At 47.9% G+C, this 20,612-nt stretch overlaps 2 protein-coding genes across 9 annotated transcripts; both read right to left on the bottom strand.

Annotated features, from left to right (window-relative positions):
* Positions 1–10,534: 10,534 nt before the first annotated feature.
* Positions 10,535–11,941, bottom strand: LOC131574228 (extracellular matrix organizing protein FRAS1-like). Its single transcript, XM_058828648.1, has 5 exons — positions 11,893–11,941; positions 11,315–11,592; positions 11,159–11,226; positions 10,713–10,829; positions 10,535–10,619 (listed from the first exon to the last, which is right to left on the bottom strand). Exons 1-5 carry the CDS (start codon positions 11,933–11,935, stop codon positions 10,535–10,537), a joined length of 591 nt encoding a protein of 196 aa, XP_058684631.1. The 5' UTR covers positions 11,936–11,941.
* Positions 11,942–11,948: 7 nt separating this feature from the next.
* LOC131574229 (GDP-fucose protein O-fucosyltransferase 2-like) lies at positions 11,949–17,074 on the bottom strand. 8 transcript variants are annotated; one of them, XM_058828655.1, is made up of 5 exons: positions 16,902–17,074; positions 15,940–16,076; positions 15,592–15,739; positions 15,193–15,303; positions 11,949–12,043 (listed from the first exon to the last, which is right to left on the bottom strand). In XM_058828655.1, exons 1-5 carry the CDS (start codon positions 16,979–16,981, stop codon positions 12,040–12,042), a joined length of 480 nt encoding a protein of 159 aa, XP_058684638.1. In that variant the 5' UTR covers positions 16,982–17,074; the 3' UTR covers positions 11,949–12,039. The 8 variants fall into 8 exon arrangements, 7 of the variants coding, with proteins under 7 accessions (XP_058684638.1, XP_058684632.1, XP_058684633.1 ...); XR_009276416.1 differs by lacking the exon at positions 11,949–12,043 and adding an exon at positions 13,054–13,261 and having other exon boundaries at positions 16,895–17,074; XM_058828649.1 differs by lacking the exon at positions 11,949–12,043 and adding an exon at positions 13,054–13,261.
* Between the last annotated feature and the right edge of the window lie 3,538 nt (positions 17,075–20,612).

Raw genomic sequence — 20,612 nt, 5'->3', positions numbered from 1 at the left:
CTTCTCTCTCTTCTCCGCTTTTATCTCTCTTTTCTGCTTTTATCTCTCCTTTCTCTGCTTTTCTCTCCTGTTTCTCTCTCCCGTCTCCTTCTCTCCCCTCTCTGCTCTTGTCCCCCGTCTCCCCCTCACACCGCCCGCTCCCTCTCTCCCCTCACCTCCCCGCCCGCCCCCTCCTCCCCAACCTGAGCCCCGCCTCTGTTTCTCCTCTGTCTCTTCCTCCCGCTCCCTCCTCACCCGGCCCAACCTGGCTCTGCCCTCCGTTCTCCTTCTGTCACCGCTCCCTTCCCCTGCTCCTTCATTCTCCCCTCCGCCGTCCCTCCCCCGGCCGCCCCGGCTTCTCCCTGTGTGCCGTACGCCCCTGTTTGTCCGTGTCCCCCTTCTCCTCTCCTTGGCGGCGCTGTCGCCCCTCTGTCTCTGCCGCCCCTTCCTTCTCTGTCCCTTGTCCCTTTCTGTCTTCCCCCGCAGCCGCGGGGCTCGGGGCGCCGGATAATAAAGCCCAGAGGGCCGGAGCCGGCGCCCCCGGCGGGAATCCCCTCACGGGGCCGGAGCCCGCGGTGCGGGTCCCCCCACGCACAACACCGCCCCACACTGCCGGGTGTCCCCACATCACACTGGGGGCTGAGGGGGGCCGGGGCTGGGAGGGGGGCTTAGGGTGGGCCCCCTCCTCCGGAGGGGTCCTGGGGTGGGTTAGCGAGGGTTGGGGGGCCGGGGGGGGGGTTTGGGATGGGGGGGTTTGGGAAGGGCCCCCTCGTTAGGAGGGGGTCCCGGGTGGGGGGGGTGGGTTAGGGAGGGCCCCCTCCGGAGGAGGGGGTCCCGGGGAGGGGCGGGGGGCGGGGCCCCCTCCGGAGGGGGGGTCCCGGGGTGGGAGGGGCTGGGGGGGTCTGTCCCCCCTAAACCCCTCCCACTCTGGGCCCTCCCCTCCGGGCGGGGCCCGGCCCAGCCCCTCCCCAGGACCCCTCCTCCGGACAGGGGCCCGCGGGGGGGGGGTGGTGGGGGGGCAGCAGGTGGGGTCACGTCACTCTGCTCTGTAATCCCACTTTTGTGTCAAACGACAGCACTCCCCCTCCTATTCCCCCCCCCCCCCACTCCCCCCCGCGGGCCCCTGTCCGGAGGAGGGGTCCTGGGGAGGGGCCGGGCCCCGCCCGGAGGGGAGGGCCCAGAGTGGGAGGGGCTTAGGGGGGCAGACCCCCCAAGCCCCTCCCACCCCGGGCCCGCCCCCCGCCCCTCCCCGGGACCCCCTCCTCCGGAGGGGGCCCTCCCTAACCCACCCCCCCACCCGGGACCCCCTCCTAACGAGGGGGCCCTTCCCAAACCCTCCCCCCCAGGACCCCCTCCAGAGGAGGGGGCCCACCCTAAACCCCCCCTAACCCACCCCCCCACCCGGGACCCCCTCCTAACGAGGGGGCCCTTCCCAAACCCCCCCATCCCAAATCCCCCCCCCCCCCGGCCCCCCAACCCTCGCTAACCCACCCCAGGACCCCTCCGGAGGAGGGGGCCCACCCTAAGCCCCCCTCCCAGCCCCGGCCCCCCTCAGCCCCCAGTGTGATGTGGGGACACCCGGCAGTGTGGGGCGGTGTTGTGCGTGGGGGGACCCGCACCGCGGGCTCCGGCCCCGTGAGGGGATTCCCGCCGGGGGCGCCGGTTTCGGCCCTCTGGGCTTTATTATCCGGCGCCCCGAGCCCCGCGGCTGCGGGGGAAGACAGAAAGGGACAAGGGACAGAGAAGGAGGGGGCGGCAGAGACAGAGGGGCGACAGCGCCGCCAAGGAGAGGAGAAGGGGGACACGGACAAACAGGGGCGTACGGCACACAGGGAGAAGAGAGGCCGGGGCGGCCGGGGCAGGGACGGCGGAGGGGAGAAAGAAGGAGCAGGGGAAGGGAGCGGTGACAGAAGGAGAACGGAGGGCAGAGCCAGGTTGGGCCGGGTGAGGAGGGAGCGGGAGGAAGAGACAGAGGAGGAACAGAGGCGGGGCTCAGGTTGGGGAGGAGGGGGCGGGCGGGGAGGTGAGGGGAGAGAGGGAGCGGGCGGTGTGAGGGGGAGACGGGGGACAAGAGCAGAGAGGGGAGAGAAGGAGACGGGAGAGAGAAACAGGAGAGAAAAGCAGAGAAAGGAGAGATAAAAGCAGAAAAGAGAGATAAAAGCGGAGAAGAGAGAGAAGCGCCTCACCGGAGCGGCCGCAGCCGCCTCCACCCGGTACTGGAGCAAATGGCGGCCGCCGCCCTTCCGGGGTTTAAATGCCCTCGGTCCCGCCCCGCGCAGCCGCTCTGGAGCCCCTCACACCTGTGCCGGCCCCGTCCCGCACACCTGAGGCGGCCCCGCGCCGCGCACGCGCTCTGCTGTCCCGAGCTGCGCACGCGCTCCGTGCCCCCGCCCCTCACACCTGTGCCGGGCCCCCCTCTCCCTGGCCTCGCCCCCTTCGTGCCGCGGTCCCGGGGCCGGGCGGGGGGGGGGCCGAGTCCGCAACGGGAACCGCCGCCGCCATCCCGGGCCCGGAACCGATCCCGAGACCGATCCCGGACCCGAGACCCATCCCGGACCCGATCCCGATCCCGATCCCGATCCCGGGCCCGGTGCCGCCTCGATCCGCCCGATGGGGGAGAGGCGGCGCCGCCCGGGACCCCCGGCAGTTCCCAGGTGCGGTCGGGCTGTTCCCCGTGGCCCCGCTCCTCATGCGGCCCCGCCCCCCGTGCCGCTGGCCCGCGACTCTCGCTCGGCGCTGGTCGAGCCCCGGCCCGGGGGCTGCTCCCGGCAGGCTCCGCTCCGAGCCCTGCGCGCTGCGGCGGGGCCGCGGCTCGGGACGGGTCTGCGGCGGGGCAGAGTCCTGCCGGTGTCCGCCGGCGGAGCGGTGCCGCCTCTCCCCCGGCCGGCCCCGGGTGGCGGATCTCGGGGGTGGCGGAGCATGGCCGGATTGGGGCTGAGACAAGGCTGGGGACGGGGCACTCCCTCGCCGGGACTCGACTCCCCCTCCTGCCGCGATGCCGGGACGGGGCTGACCGAAAGCGGGTGACGGAGCCCGCAACCGGAGCTGGGATGGGGGGTTCGGGTCCTGCCGGTGTCCGCCCTGGGGTCCCGGGCGGTGCCGCCTCTCCCCCGTGGGGTGGATCGGGATCGGTACCGGGATCGCCGCGGGAGGGCGGTTCCGGCTGCGGGAGCGCTGCGGGTCCCGGTGCGGACGCGGCGCCCCGGCCTGGGCAGGGCCGGTCCCGCAGCCCCGGAGCGCTCCCGGCCCGGGTCCCCCCGCGCCGTCAGCCCCGAGGCCGCGGCGGGGCCCGAGCCGCGCTGGGCGCCCTCGTCTCCGTCCTTCCCTGCCCCGGCCCAGCAGCTCCGTGGGGCTCCGGCCCGCCGCGCCCCAGGGGAATGAGGGGGACCGGCGGGGCGGCGCAAGAAGGGACACCCCGATCACAGCGGGTGATTTTAGCCTTACTCTCTTCCGGAGGACAGGAAGAGGAACCCGGCTGCTCCTCGGCTGGCTCAGAGCTCCCACATGCCAGCGGTGGGAGCTGGCTTCCCCACCCTGCCCACTTAAGCCCGGGAGAGCTGGAGCAGCACGGAGGGAGGGCAGCCGTGCAGCCGCTAAGACGGGAGCAGGGGCAATTGACAGCTGCCCCTCCTCACCAGACTAAAAAAATACCCAGGTGGCTTTTCAGTTTTGGATTATCTTTATTTTACAGTTTATAAAAAGCTTTTCCCAATGCGTGTGCTCCATGAAACTTCCGTGCCGTCGTGCAAATTGCCGTGGACTTTGACTTCCATGTGCACCTGCTTCACTTTCCTGCCCTGGCCCTGGCAGAGGCCGCCGCGTCCCTCGGTGGATGAAGGTTCCTGACGGTGCAGCAGCGGCCGCCCGCCGCCTTCGGGGCAGCTCCACCTCGGGTGTTCAAGGGGAGCTCCTCGGGAGCACGGACCACCCCGTGAGGTGTCCTGCCTTTGCGATGGCATTAATTCCTTCAGGAACACGAATAATGTGTTTTTAAAGAGCTTTCTCATGAGTGCCTCAGGGAAAAAAAAAAAATGAAATTACGGGACTAACATCCTAATCTTCATTTCTTGTATCAGAGGTGAATTCTGAAGGCCCAGAGTCTACAATTCACCAAGTGTTTGGGAGGTCCTGGACAGAGAAGTCCATTTTGGGCTACCAAAAGCACTGGGTACTACATACCTTTGTGGGTTTTCCAAGCAAGGCAAACACCCTAGTCCAGGAGCCAGCCCCGTGGCCTCTCTCCCGGGCCACCCTGGCCAATCTACCCACAAGACATCAATATGATGGATGGCGAAGCAATGGCGTTTATTGCAGGGGAATTTGACAATTTATAACCTAGGGTCACTGTGTTACTCCCATCTACATACGTCACACCTAAGTGCTATTGGCTAATTGCAGGTTTTGCTATCCTAACAGAGAGGGGGGTCTAGCAGCTTCTCGTTACATCCCGAATTCTTCCGCAGCGCAATGCCCTAGACTACAACATATTCCCCTCTCTCTATGAATAATTAATTTGCTAAAATATAAGGTATATTAGTCTTAAAAATTCTAATGTTATTTTTTATACGTATTTCTAAACACTTTGTCTAACTTATCTATATTATAAAGTTTTAAAAATGGATAATATAAAATTGAATAAAATATAAAATACTTAACTAAAAGGCTAAAAGCTTATAAAATGGATACTACAGTTTTCATTAGTAAATATGAGGCACAAGCGGTGACTAAGTATATTTTTAAAGCATCTGTTGCCTTTCTATAAACAAAATGTTAACTTTTTCTAGTCAGCTTTTAACAAAGGATACAAGCTTATTTAAAACACAGGGTCCAAAGATTAGCACGAATAAAATCATCACAACTGGTCCAATCAGGGTAGACACCAGGGTGGTTAGCCACAGAGATTGGTTGAACCAGGACTGGAACCAGTTTTGCTGGGCTTCTCTCTCTGCTCTCCGTTGAGACAGCCTGTCTCGTAGCTCTGCCATGGTGTCTCTCACTACTCCGGTGTGGTCAGCGTAGAAGCAGCATTCTTTGTTCAGGGCAATGCAGAGGCCTCCTTGCTGCATGAATAGAAGGTCGAGACCTCGCCTGTTCTGCAAAACAACTTCAGAGCTTCAGAGAGGGAGGAGACTGACTTTTCTAAAAAGGATACGGATTTCTCAATTCTCTGTAGATCTTCATCTACAGTCATCTGTAGCTGAGAGAGACTCTGACTCTGGGTTATCGGAGCGGAGACACCCGTGGCTGCTCCAGTTGCTCCCAAGCCGAGCAGCATTGCTATTGACAGTCCTGTCAACAGCTCTCTTTTCTGAAGGCGGCCTGCTCGCTCAAGGTACTGGTCCACTTCTTCTTTGGAGTGGTATAGGACCCTGGGGATGATAACAGCTAATACACAAAAGTCAGCAGAGGAGTTAAAGCTTTGGGTGTAAATGCAAGGGCTTGACTATTAGATCATGGGTTTTCAGCTTGTACCACAAAACTGGGGCTCACTGCTTCAGGTGTTATAACTATAAACAGCACAATTACTATAAGCAGTTTACCATGTAAATGACACCATGCTTACAAACTCACAGTTAAAACTTTTAACGTTAAATGAACCTTTAAAGATGCTTACACTACCTCTTAAAGGAAAATACTTATATTTTATACTAACATAACAATTACTACACAGACTAAACACTTTACCTTAAACTATTATCTAACTACTTTTAACACACGTGTTCTGGTATATATGTAGTCTAAGCGTGAAAGCAATTTGTTAAAAGGATAAACACACAATTACAATTTACTTTATATATAGTTAGATGGAGTCTCTACACTTCCCAAATCTTCTACAGAATTTCTCCAACACGATTCAGTCCTGGAATGTTCACTGCTCCTGTGATGTCAGCTGGCAGCTGATCGGTGACTGAGGGCTTCGATGTTCAAGTTGTTCCTCAAACCCTTCTAAATCTTAAAACAAAGGACAACTGAAAAATTAATAGAAACACCACATCATAATAACAACATAAAATTTCTGTTGGCAACTGTCTGTGTATTGTTCAGACACAACTGTGTCCTGACAGCTCCACTTCTGATCCAAGTCTGGAGTACCAAGGCTGTGTGATGACATCTCTGTTCACTGCATCTCATGTGTTCAGAGGCAGACAGTCTGGTCAAATGGACAGGTGACTTTTCTGAACCTGCCAACAAAACACAGGCACTTCTCTCTTAAAGTTAATGAATTACACTAATCAAATTGCTTTTAGGGTATCAATTTCCCCCATTTTCTTAAAAAAATAAAAATGAAATGTATTTCTGTTCAACATTAACACAAAACCTTATACACAATCAGTAAAAACCTATAACAGTTAAAAATCAATCAATATAAAAATACTGTTAATTATTAAAACACTGCACCAGCATCTCATATTTAACAAACAGAAACAAAAAATCAGTGAAGGATTGGATCATCACCTCCGGAAAATGATTCTCCAAGCCCACTTCAAAATTGATCCAGCTGTTATATTAATAGGGTCAAATTGCAAAGTCAAAAAGTGACTCAAATCCTGATTTAGGACAGAAAACATCTGGATCTGTTAGCAAACATTCTGTCCAGGTAAAGTTAAGACTTGGCCAGGGCCTTAGACTTTAAACTGGAAAGATGCCTCTTAACTCATTTTTAAAACAAGGTTTTCAATAGCAACAGCTATGAGATGCTTACAGCACAGCAAACTGTTAAAATGCATTTGTACAAAGCAAATGATCAGAAGTCTCAGGTACCAGACTAATTAAATCATTCAGCAGTTGGTTTAATTTGAAGCTTCTTTTATGGCAGCTAATCCTTAGCAATGGTATATCTTTTTAAAATTCTGGAAACACTGAAAAATAATAAAGTTATAGCAAACAAAACTGCAAAAATTGCAACAACTAAATAGAACTCCCAATGAAGTCTAGGGTGTCACAGTCTGCATTCATTTCTGTCCACAAGCAGGTGTTCATCAGTGGTTTATCACAGTTGCTTCAGTTGTAGCTGTCTTCATATTTCTAGGAAAATAACTATACTTTGCAATTTAAACAAGTGTTTCTAATAAAACATAAAACAATTCAAATTAAACAACATTTAAACTTAACAATAATTATTTATAACAAAAGGAAATAACAAACTTAACCTTAAAAGAATATCCAAGTTAGAAAACTCAACCCAAAAACATTCAAGCCCAAACATTACAAAACTTGACTATCCTCAATTCTACCAACACCCAATCTATGCCAAATAAAAACACAACTCAATCTTATTCTGTTACTACAAAAAGCAACTAAAAGCCTGATATATACTCCTTAAACACAATATAACAATAACATGGATTCACTATAAAAATTATAAAAATAAAACAAATACATCACAATTCTATGTTATCTAGCTTTGAGAATAACCCACAATAACTGCAAATATTACTAAAAATACTCATTCACAACAAGAATTTGCCTAATACATGTTCAAATTAGTTAAAATTCTAAAGTGCAGCTTCTCTAAAAAAAAGCCACAACACAGGATTGGGCAAGTTGTCATTTAGCTTTTGTAGCACTTTTCAGGAACATCAAGTCTAATTTTTAAATTAAAATCTAAAATCCAAATTGATATATATGCTGTTATATGTGTTTTATTTACCAAAAAAAATTCACATTAAAATTTCCTTATTAAAATTGTCAAAAACTCAGCAAATGGGTAATATATAATTAACATAACTTTAAAATTACTGAAACAAAGCAAGAATCTTTTAAGTTTCTTGGGATACAAAAATACAACATTTAAACTTTTTAATCTATTTTTAAAGGCACTTCAATAAAAACTTATTTTTAAATCTCAATTTTAATTACAACAATTTGCTAATTTATAAATAATACAATTTATAAAGCTTCTAATTTTTAAATTGTCTAATTAAAACTCTCTCTTTTTTATCCCTCTCAAAAATGTCCAGCTTTTTGTTGTTTTTCTTTTGCTTTGTTGCTTTGGTTTCTGTGTGTTTTCTCAACTCGTCCACGCCGAGCTACTTTTTAAATCTGAGAAAAACTCTGAAAACTCCAATTGCATAAACTCATAATTACTTTAAACACAAAATTAACTCCAAAAGGGTACATAAACACCTTTTAAAACCTCAAGAAATCATGACTTTGTAGCAAACTCGCTATTATCCCAGCGCTTCTTCCCGGGGGGCGGGGTTGAACCGCTGGTGTCTCGGTTACAGTTGGAACTCAACTGCTCAGCTGCTTCCTGCTTGCTGTGCCTTTTCCTTGGGCTGTTCCCTCCCCCCTGGCTCCACTCCGCCTCCATCCCACCTTTCCCTTCGCCCCTCACTCCAGGCTCTAACCCGCCCTTTGCCACCCCTCCTTTCCATTGCCTCTGCATTCCAAGAATTCTGCACGCATCCTCTGCTTTCTTCTCTACATTTCTTATCTCTCTCAACTCCCCAACTGTGCCCATCTTCCAAGGCCAGCTTTTGTTCTTTGTTAAAGACATACTTTTCCCGCTCTGTAACATTTTTCTCAGCGCCATCTTTAAGTCCAAGGGGGGATGTATCTCCCCTTACTTTCTTTGCTACATTTCTGGCTTCTTCTGTTAAATTTTCCCAAAAATCTCTTGTTTTCTGTTGCGCTTCTGAGAGCAGCTCAGGGTTTGGGGTTTTAGGGGGCATATCGTCCTCCTGTGTCCCCTTCTGCTCAGCTGAGCTACTCTCATCTGGGGACTCTAAAGTTTGTGTTGTAGCACTCACCCCTAGTTTTGGGGTGACCAACAGACAGCTTTTTGCTGCTGTCCAGGCTTCCTGCTTTTGTCTAGCTTTTTTCAAGGCCTTAACGACCTTCCCCCACAACTTAAAATGTTTCAGATTAACAGAATCTACCGTTTCATTAGCCAGAGCTCTGGTACATTTCTCCCACACCTCAGGGTGAAGAATGTCCACTGGCTGTTCTATAATACCGATTTGTAAAAGCTGTGTAACAGCAAGCATAAAATCCTTAGATTTACAGTCTACACCCCACTGTTTATATAGTTCAGATACGACCTTTATCCTTGGGTCCATCGTCGATCAAGATGCAGGGACGTCTCCCTCGTCCAGGAAAGGTCCAGCCGGTCCTGACCGCTGCTCCTGTTTTTTCAGGGATTCCTCGCTTTCTGGATTTTTTCCCACTTTTCCTCCCGGGTTTCGGGCACCAATTGTGGGTTTTCCAAGCAAGGCAAACACCCTAGTCCAGGAGCCAGCCCCGTGGCCTCTCTCCAGGGCCACCCTGGCCAATCTACCCACAAGACATCAATAAGATGGATGGCGAAGCAATGGCGTTTATTGCAGGGGAATTTGACAATTTATAACCTAGGGTCACTGTGTTACTCCCACCTACATACGTCACACCTGGGTGCTACTGGCTAATTGCAGGAGGTTTTACTATCCTAACAGAGAGGGGGTCCAGTAGCTTCTCGTTACATCCCGAATTCTTCCGCAGCGCAATGCCCTAGACTACAACATACCTTGTAGAGAGCATCCACCTTGAGAGTAAATCCATCAACTCCGGGCATGCTGCTCACCGAGTGGAACTCGGACAGCTGGGAAGCAAAGTGGGCGTCAAAAGGCACATCGTGGAAACACTTATCCCTCACTTCTGGCTGGTTTTGGTCCTGGAAAGTCAGAGAAGTGGCGTGAGGGATGCTGTCTGCTTTCCCAAGGGAGGCTGGAAGCCAGAGCCCCACCAAACACCTGTGTCAGGGATCTAGTCCGAATGCCCCATCTCCACACCTACACGTGGGCACCGATTCAGGAACACACTCCAAGGGTGGGGAAAAACTGATCTGGTGTTCACAGCTTGCAGCAGCAGCAGCAGCAGCAGCAGCAGCAGCAGCACAAAACATCCCCCACGGGCTCCCTTATCCCTTTGCAGCCACCACCTGCGGGTTGCCAGAGCAAATCCCAAACGGGAAGAAGCAGGAGCAGAGCACTCACCAGGAGGAGGAATCGGTGTTTCAGGTACTTGTTGGGCTGGATGCAGCCGTACCGGGGCCCCTCGTTGTAGACGGTACCCGTGGGGTCGAGGAAGGGCACGTAGCCATCCCTGCCTGTGCACAGGTTGACCTTCTCCAGCTGCAGCTTGTAAGCAGCGTTGAGGTTTTGTTCCGGGTGCCAGAGCACGTGCCCGTACAGGATCTGCCCTGGGGAGGTCGGGACAAAGAGGGGCAGGTGAAATTTCCCAAGCAGGAAAACGCTGCTAGAGCCAAGTGTCCGTGTTCAGAAGGGTTTGGGTTGTTTGGGAAGGGCTCGGTGGGTGGGAGTGACAAAACGCGGTGCCAGAGCACGCTGCTCTTTCACAGGGCTGTAAGATGTCAATGATTGCTGTAGAAGAGGCAAAGCTACCTGTGGGTTTTGCCCTTTCCTCTCCAGGGAATGGAAGCTGTGAAAGCAGAAACGCTGGGCACAAGCAGAAGAGGAGAGGTAAATCCTACCCTTGGAAAAAGCCCCCCTTGTAATCCATTTCTGCCAGAGACCTTTCCGATTTGGTGGGGTCCATTAGAAAAACCTTCTCATCGTTACAGATCTGAAACTCTTGTGTTCTGGGAGTAAACAACTGGAACTGGGCGGCTTGTCTGCTGGAAGGTGATCAGGATCAAAAACCTGCAATTGGGACAAGGAAGGAAACAAAGGGGAGATGAGGTCTGGACAGGTGTGCACCCCAAAGGGGCCGAGCCTGCCCTCCTGCCCTCTTACCGCTCGGGAGCGTGAGCCGTGCAGGGCAGGGGCTTGGCTCCAGGCTCTGCCCACGGCTGCGTGGGCTGCACCGTGCAGGGGATCGGGAACATGGTGTATTCTCCAGAGTAATCCTTCCTGGGAACAGACAGGAGACCCTGCAGCCACCAAGCAGAGCTCAAAGCTCTTCACCCAGGGCAGCACCTCTCCCTTGCCCCAGCAATGTCATCCGGCAGTCCCCGAGGGACAAGTGTGACTCTGGGATCAGTCTATCCACAGGCTTCACCGCTGGAAAAATTCCTTTCCAAGAGGCTGAGCTGATTTTTCTCTCAGTACAGCAGTGCTCCAGCTCTAACCAAGCTCCTGAGCATTCCGTGCTATTGCTGGCGTGGCTGCTGGAGGGGTGCCAGGGAGAACGTGGTGCTGTGGGGGAAGCTGCTGGAGGGGACTGCACCCCCAGCCCTCACCTGTTGTAGGAGCTGGTTGCTCTCCAGAGCTGGTAGGGAGAATCAAAAGTCTGAGCACTCCACAGCAGCTGCAGGTCAAATTCGATGCCTCCCAGGTGCTCTGGAGTTCTCAAAGAGGACCTGACATCTGGCAGGCTGTGATGCTCCGTGACAAACAGCGCTGGGGGAGGACAAGGAGGTGACGGGAGGCAGAGCGCGGAGAGGCCCCACCTCGCAGGGCCAGAGGGGCTCCCGGCAGGGACAGGGACTCGTTCCGCTGCCTGTGCCGTCAGAGCAGAGCTCTGTGTGACCCTGCTCTGTGTCCCTGCCAGGATCACTGCCCTCACCTCTGAACTTGGCCTGCGTCCTGAACTCGCTGACCAGCCGTCCGTCCTCGCGGATGTAGATGGGGATTATCTGCAGGCGGGCCGAGAGCACGCTGTCCGTCTGGATCCCTGCAAGGACAGCGCCACTGGGAGCCCACACAGCACCTTCGCTCTCCTCTGCTGGGCTCTGCCAGCCCCAGAAGCGTTTGGGACACCTCCACAAGGCAGGGTTCAGTTGGGATCACCCTCCAGTGAGCCAGCTGCACGCTCCCTCTGCCAGCCATCGGCTGCCTAAGCCCCCCGCAAGCACAGAGGAAGGCAATATTCCGAGTTCCCCGCTCCCTCAGGACTCTGGGGGCAGTGCAGGAACTAAGGGGAAAACATGAAGGAAGCACTTCTTCCATAGCCCTTGGAGTGCCTCAGGCTCACCTGTCCTCCAGAGAACGGTGTCGTAGAAGAAGGAGAACTCCATCTCGGTACGGTGCTCCAGGGAAGCCCAGCCCCTCGGTGCCGTCACACAGATGTAGGACACGGAGAGAGGGACGTGGACTGTCAGGAAGGACTGGGCAGAGTCCCTTACCTGGCAATAAAACCCCAAAAAGGGGGTTATGCACCTTCCAGTGAAGTCAGAGGTGACTCTGGACGTTCTTTACGTGCAGGCACCTCAGACAAACCTGCATTGTAATCCAGGGGCAGCGCTAAGGCTCCCCGGGACCACCGGACAAAGGAACTCTGGGCACAATTTCACCTCAAAACCCCCCTGATTTCCAAGGCTGTGAATTAAAAATGAGCAATTCTGCTTGCTCAGGCCTCCCAGAGCTCTCCATTTATTATCTGCAGAGTGCAGCTGTACTTTGTACGCCCTGGAGAATTCGGGGAGATGTTCCAGCCTGGCTGGGGCCAGGCTCCACATGCTCCACTGGGCAGTTTCTCCGGCCAAGCGGCTCCTCTGGGTTTGTGCAAACAATTGGAGCTATAAAAGGAAACTTTATGAACAAGTTCCAGGCTGGCAGGAATTAAGAGAGATGATGCTGGTCCAAGCAATGTGGGCTGGGAATTTAATGGAAGAGCTTGGGGGAGACTGAGTGGTCTGCAGATGGATAATGCAGCCAGGAGAGGACAGTGAGATACCCCAAACAGGGAAAGCCATTCGTTTCTAGAGGAACATTTTTGGCTTTTGGTCTCTTAATTACGGAATGAGCTAAAATATCCCATGTTGTGGAGCATGGACTGAGCTGCCTCTGCTCTGTCCTCTGCTCATTTCTATTGGCCGAGAACACAGCCAAAATTATAAAAGAGAGCCCAGCTGAGAACGTTTTGTATTTCCAGTGTGGCCCTACATTAAAAAAACCCGGTATTTTCCTGGCACTCTGAAGATTTAGAGAATAAAATAAATGGAAAACGAATGAAATGGAAAATAAATGAAAGAAATGCACACAGCGCTGTTTTCTTACAGGTTAGAGGGGGGGAAAAGCCACGCTCCACCTGTGCAGGGCAGAGCAGCAGCTCCACGCAACGCAGAGCTGTGCCTGAGAACTGAGAGAGATCTGGGATACCTGGAGAGCTCTGGATGGGCCTCTCACGTGGAAGTCAGCGGTGACAGAGCCCCCACAGACATCAATTAACTCGGTCATGTCGTAATAAGCGTCGAAGGTCCAGATGCAGCTCTTGAGGCTGAGGTGCTGGTACAGCTGGATGCTCTTGGGCTCCCTCACCGTGGGCTCCAGCTGCTAGGGGCGGTCGTAGCCCGGGCCCAGCACGAAGCTGTCCTGGGTCACCTCGTCCAGGAACCCTGCCTCTGAGAGAGAGAAGTCAGGACACTGATCCCTCCCCATTTGAAACAGCCCCAGGCCAAGAATGGAGGCCTTGCTTCACTCTTGAATCAACGGGAGCTCCTCTCCCTTCATTATCCTGGAGGTCAAACTGGACATACTCAGGTCTTCACAGGGGAAAATCTAACAGGAATGGCATCCTAAAAAACCAAACCTAGGGACCTGCTGATTCAAGGCTGAAGTGAACCTTTAAGAAATGAGGAACAGGTTGAGTATGGAATTATCAGAGCGCAGCACAACTTTCTGCCTGTTGGGGAGGGTGAAACAGGGAAACCTTATGAATGTGATGGTTTGGCAGAAGATTCTGAAAAAAGAAGGCTAGAATCGAAGTAGAAACGAAAGCCTGCTTTGAGTCATAAGATACAGAGTACTGGTTACTATATGACCAAAGAACAATAGCCTAGCCAGCTAAAGGAGAATCCTGCTGATAAAACAATGTCCTTCTGCTGACAGAAAGCCCAAAGGTCAAGAAGCAAGGGAAGAACTTGTAAAGCTTGTAGAACCTCAAATGCAACACTGTATGTAAAATCTTTAGTGGGTGTATCTCGTGGTGATTGGTTACTGGGAATTAGAATATTCACTATAGAAAAAGATAGATTGGATTGTAACAAGAACTTCGCTCTCTTAGCTTTTCTATCTTAAACCTCTCTTAACCTCTCTCTTAGCTTTTCTCTCTTACCTCTTAACCTCTCTCGTACCTCTCGGCTCTTCTCTCGTACCCCTTTACTCCTCTCTCAGCTCCCCTCTCCCCCTCTCTTACCTCTTCCACTCTTTCCCTCTCTTACTCTTACCCTCTTGGGTTTTCCCCTCTTACCCCTCTCTTGTCTCCCCCCTCTTATCCCTCCCTGGTTTCCCCCGCTCTCCCTCTGTTGCTCTTACTCCCTCCTTCCCCTTTTCCATCCTCTCCTCTCCTGCTCTCCCCGTTCTCTCCCTCCTCCCCCGGACCACGCGGACGCCGAGGCTGGTGGCGGACACAGCTCTCCCCTCTCTTTACCCATATAATAAACTGCACATACCTGAACAGCTTGACCCTGGAGAATTCTCCCACCGCGAGCGGTGTTTTACACAGCAATATCTAAGCAATGATTTCTAAACATTTATCCAAGCTTGAACAGCTTATTCCTAATTATCACCACCTTTATAACCAGCACTCGACTGCCCCTGCAATACACAGGCACAGGGAGGACACTGCAGTTATTGACACAACAGAACAAGTAACACACCAAATGAAACACCCAGCGCTACACCTCACTTCTGGAAACAAAACCTGGGCGCACACTTTAGTGTGCAAAACCCCTGTAAGAATAAAACCTGCTTTAAATATCTTAGGCATCGAGCCACACACACGCCTATGAAATTCAGCGCAGCAGTGACAAAAAAGGGAATTATTTCCTTAACCTGCGAATAATCACCTCTAAGATTCTGTGATGCAGTTGCCACTGCACACAGCCACAAGCGGCCTTTTTATTAACAGGCAAAAGAACAAAGGCAATCCCAATTTCTCCCTTCTTGTCTGCAAAGAAACAGAGAAGGGAGAGATGCTTCTCAGAGGAGCATGGTAAAAAGACACGTGGTGTAGAATATGGAACAGCTGATGGTTCAGCATCTCTTCCACTGCAAGATCTAGGGGATAGCTGATGATACCCTGGAGGCAGGAGTAGGAATATAAAGGAGCTCAAGGCTATCTGCTCTTAGGTTTTAGCACTGTGACCTTTACCTTAACTTACATTTAAGTGTTTCTTACAGTGTAAATCCCTTTTGTTTTGATTTTAACAGAGTACAAGAATTCAGGGAAGTAACAGCGGCATACAGCCTTTAATTTCCCCTGGTCTTCTCACCCAGCAATGAGGTCTCACAACATCAATACAACAATAAATAGTTATAGAAGGTAACTCACTGTGCTGAAGAGTTCTTCAGAAGGATGGGAGCCACAATTGAGGCAGATCCTTGGACAGACAAGCCAGAGGTGTTTAGGCCTTGTGTTTCCTTGTTACCCCAGAACCAGCCCCTAAAAGGGAACACAAAGTTCACACGCTTGTATTTGAAATGAACACCATATAAAGAACAAAACATCCTAAAAAAGCTACATATCATACAAATAATCCAGCTAGCTTCTTTATGCTGCTTTTCTGTGGAGCAACAACTTTACAGAACGAGATCTTGCTCTATCAATACAATGTTTTATTATTGATGGGCTTGTTAAAATCAGAGTGAACTCCAAGCACCCAGATATTCACAGCAGGCAAACATCTCTCTGAATACAACTGAAAAGGCCAGAAGGGCTGCTCCATGTTACCTGTAATAGCCATGTTTGTCTCTGGAGTACATCAGGTGATCAATGCATGGCCTTTCATCTATTTTTTTTTCCCCCTGTGTTCCTCCTTTCCATCCTTCTGCGTAGCCTTGTAGCAGATAAATCTGTTCAATAAAGGGCCCACCTGACTCTGAGCAGAAGGCAAAGCAGAGGATTTGTCAGCATGAAAACCCACACTGCAAAGATGAACGGGCATCAGTGGCAGTTAAAAATCTGCTAGAAATGCTAATATACTAATATACACTACCCTCTTCCCTGATTTCCATATAAAAAAGGAAAGGAAGTTGTGTGTGAGCCAGAAAAGCTAAAAGGCTCGGGCAATGTGCTCACCTGCCATCCCACACAGCTGGGTGTGACTTAATGCACCAAACACCAGGGAATCGTTGCCAGCTGGGCGATGGACACCACGAAGCACACAGGTTTTCAGTGCTGTCAGCAGCTGCAACGGGAGGATTGCCTCTGAGAAACTTACCAAAACAATGAAAATAATAAAAAAAAAAATTAACATCTATTTCCACAACATGTGTTTAAATTTATATACTATATTCATTTATATATAACACATAATATATAAAGTATCAAAATATATTATTTTAACATGTATACATATATTATTATATATTAAATATATTATATACATTTTAATTATATATATATTTATTATATGTATAATACATCTATTAAATAAATATAATGTATATATATAGATTAAACATAAACCTGTTTATATATATTTGCATTACTTCTATTTCTTTACTTTTCTGGTTGCACATATCTCTATATCTTGATATATTTAATATACATTTCTATGTTTTTATTTTTGTAGTATTTATTTAAAAGCCCCGAAGCAAACCTAATAAAAACCAAACAGTCCCTTTATCTTAAACGGTATTTAAAAATCTTTTAATATATATTTTTTATCATATTTATATACCTTGTTGATATACATAACACATAACATATCCTAAAATATATCATATTACCATCTATACGTACAGAAATCATATTATAGATTATAAATCAATATATATGCATATATTTCTATTACTTATTTTTACTTATTTTTATGCCTACATATATATATATATGTATTTCTCTATACCTTTACATATTCATTCTTGAAATATTTTATTTATTTTTTTCTTATTTATTTAAAAACCCTGCCTCTAACTAAATAAAAACCAAGCAGCCCGTTTATCTTCAATATTTTTTAATATCTATTTTGATCATCATTATACTTCCAGGTATATACTCGGTGGATAAAGTCCCCCCGACCCGCCCGCACCTCTCACCGTTCCGGCACACAGAGCATCCCCTCCTCGGGCCGCTCTGGACCCAGCGCCGGGGAGCGACCGTTGGGAGCCGAAGCCATCGGGGGGTTCCTCCATTTCCCCGGGCCGGGGGGAGAGCACGGAGCGAGAGGAGCGGCGGGAAGGTACGGGTCGCCGCGAGGGCCAAACCCAAAAACGCGGCCGCGGCAAGGACCCCGTCAGAGAGAGGCGTCCGCACCGCTGCCTGTCGGCGCCCGGCTGGCTCGCGTCCGGCCCCGGCGCCGCTGAGCGTACAGCCCGTGTCGGCACAGCCGGAAAAGCCGCGGAAAATTGCGCCGGAGCGGCGTCGGCGTCGGGGTGTTTGTCAGGCAGTCGAGTAGACACCCACCGCCCGGGGTCCTTGCATTTTCCCGCCTTTTCGGCCGCCATGCTTGGAAGGTCAAAGCCAGCCGCGACTCGGCAGCCATCTTGTGAGGGGCGTGACGTCACTTCCGCCCTGCATCGCCGCCATCTTTGTTGTGGCTGAAGCCACTTCCGGCCGAGCGGCCATCTTTGTTGTGGCACGATCGAGGCCCCCGCTGCTCTCAGCGCGTCTGTCTAGCTTACTTGCCTGAACGAAAAACCCGACGAAGCCGGCCGACTCCGAGCACTCCGGCCGATTTTCCGCCGCCTTTCCCGGGGCGAGGACGGTGGCGGCGGGGCTCAGCGGCTCCGGAGCTGGGCGGCGGCTGCGCCTGCGGCGGCAGGCATTGGAGTCGACGCCTCTGCCGGGGTCCTACTGGCCGGCCGCAAACTTCAGTGTGGCAATCAGCCCGACCCGGCTCCTGCGGGGGGGGGTCCCGGCTCGACACGGCACGCCTCGGTTCGGTTCGGTTCGGCTCGGCTCGGCTCGGCTCGGCTCGGTTCGGCTCCGCTCGGCTCGGCCCCGCCCGCGCCGCGGCACAGCTGCAGTACCGCTCTGTGGCCACAAGGTGGCAGCACTGCCGCAGAGCTCAGCCCGGGGCTGGGCGGGGATCGCCCCCGCACGTGCAAAGAAGCCCGGCAAGAAAGAACGTGTGCAACCCCCTTCCAAAAACCCTTCTCCAAGGAACGCCCCAAAAAACCCCCCATCGGAACTTAGCAAGCCCTGCCTCTAACCAAATAAAAAGCAAAAAGGCCCTTCATTTAAATATTTTTAATATCTATTTCTGTCATATTGAACTTCTTTATTTATACAAATAGATACAATACATAACAGATATTAAAATATATTCTATTAGCATAATAGATAATAGATATTAAAATTTATTATATAAACATCTATCCATATAGTTTTCATACTGAATATTAATCTACTTGTCTAGATTAAATTACTTGTATTTATTTCTTTTTTATGGCTATATATATTAATATATATATATGTACCACCCTATATTCATTTTTGGAGGATAGATGTGTATACTTTCCTTTCTATATTATTTATTCAAAAGCCCTGCTTGTAACAAAATAAAAAATAAAAAGACCCCTGATTTAAATAGTTTTAATATCTATTTCTATCATATTGATCTTCTATATTTATACACATAGATATAATACATAACAGATATTAAAACATATTATATTAGCATCTATCCATATAGTTTGCATACTGAATATTAATATACTTGTCTAGATTTGGATTACATGTATTTATTTCTTTTTTATGGCTATATTTATATATGTATATGTATATATATACATATATATATCTCCCTCTATTTATTTCTTTAGTATAGATGTGTATATTTCCATTTCTATATTATTCATTTAAATGCCATGCCTTTAACCAAACAAAAACAAAAAGTCCCTCATTTAAATATTTTTAATATCTATTACTATAATATTGATCTTTTATATTTCTACACACAGATGTAATGCATAACAGATATAAAATATATTACCATTTATCCATATAGTTTTCATACTGAATATTAATCTACTTGTCTAGATATTGATTACATGTATTTATTTCTTTTTTATGGCTATATATATTAATATATATACATATATATATATCTCCCTCTATTTATTTCTTTAGTATAGATGAGTATATTTTCATTTCTATAATATTCATTTAAATGCCATGCCTCTAGCCAAATAATAAACAAAAAGTCCCTTGATTTAAATATTTTTAATATCCATTTCTATCATACTGATTTCTTTATTTATACATATAGATATAATGCATAACATGTATTAAAATACATTACCATCTATCCGTATATTTTTCATATTGAATATTAACCTGCTTTTCTAGATTTAGATAACTTGTATTTATTTCTTTCTTATGGCTATGTATATATCTATATCTATCTATCTCTCTATCTATCTATCTATCTATCTATCTATCTATCTATCTATCTATCTCCCTATATACATTTCTTTATTATAGATCTGTATATTTTCATTTCTATATTATTCATTTAAATGCCATGCCTTTAACGAAATAAAAACAAAAAGTCCCACATTTAAATATTTTTAATATCTATTACTATAATATTGATCTTCTATATTTATACACACAGATGTAATGCATAACAGATATAAAATATATTACCATTTATCCATATAGTTTTCATACTGAATATTAATCTACTTGTCTAGATATGGATTTCTTGTATTAATTTCTATTTTATGGCTATCTATCTATCTATCTATCTATCTATCTATCTATCTGTCTCCCTATATACATTTCTTTATTATAGATGTGTATATTTTCATTTCTATATTATTCATTTAAATGCCATGCCTCTAACCAAATAATAAACAAAAAGTCCCTTCCTTAAAATATTTTTAATATTTATTTCTATCATACTGATCTTCTATATTTATAGACATAGATATGTTGCATAACAGATATTAAAATTTATTATATTAGCATCTATCCATATAGTTTTCAACTGAATATTAATCTACTTGTCTAGATATGTATTACTTGTATTTATTTCTTTTTTATGGCTATATATATTAATATATATACATATATATATATATCTCCCTCTATTTATTTCTTTAGTATAGATGTGTATATTTTCATTTCTATATTATTCATTTAAATGCCATGCCTCTAGCCAAATAATAAACAAAAAGTCCCTTGATTTAAATATTTTTAATATCTATTTCTATCATACTGATTTCTTTATTTATACATATAGATACAATGCATAACATGTATTAAAATACATTACCATCTATCCGTATATTTTTCATATTGAATATTAACCTGCTTTTCTAGATTTAGATAACTTGTATTTATTTCTTTCTTATGGCTATTTATATATCTATATCTATATCTATCTATCTATCTATCTATCTATCTATCTATCTCCCTATATACATTTCTTTATTCTAGATGTGTATATTTTCATTTCTATATTATTCATTTAAATGCCATGCCTTTAACGAAATAAAAACAAAAAGTCCCACATTTAAATATTTTTAATATCTATTACTGTAATATTGATCTTCTATATTTATACACACAGATGTAATGCATAACAGATATAAAATATATTACCATTTATCCATATAGTTTTCATACTGAATGTTAATCTACTTGTCTAGATATGGATTTCTTGTATTAATTTCTATTTTATAACTATCTATCTATCTATCTATCTATCTATCTATCTGTCTCCCTATATACATTTCTTTATTATAGATGTGTATATTTTCATTTCTATATTATTCATTTAAATGCCATGCGTCTAGCCA

This window comes from Poecile atricapillus, unplaced genomic scaffold (assembly GCF_030490865.1).
Source record: "Poecile atricapillus isolate bPoeAtr1 unplaced genomic scaffold, bPoeAtr1.hap1 scaffold_178, whole genome shotgun sequence".
NCBI lineage: Eukaryota > Metazoa > Chordata > Aves > Passeriformes > Paridae > Poecile > Poecile atricapillus.
This window is presented reverse-complemented; position numbering and strand designations above follow the sequence as displayed.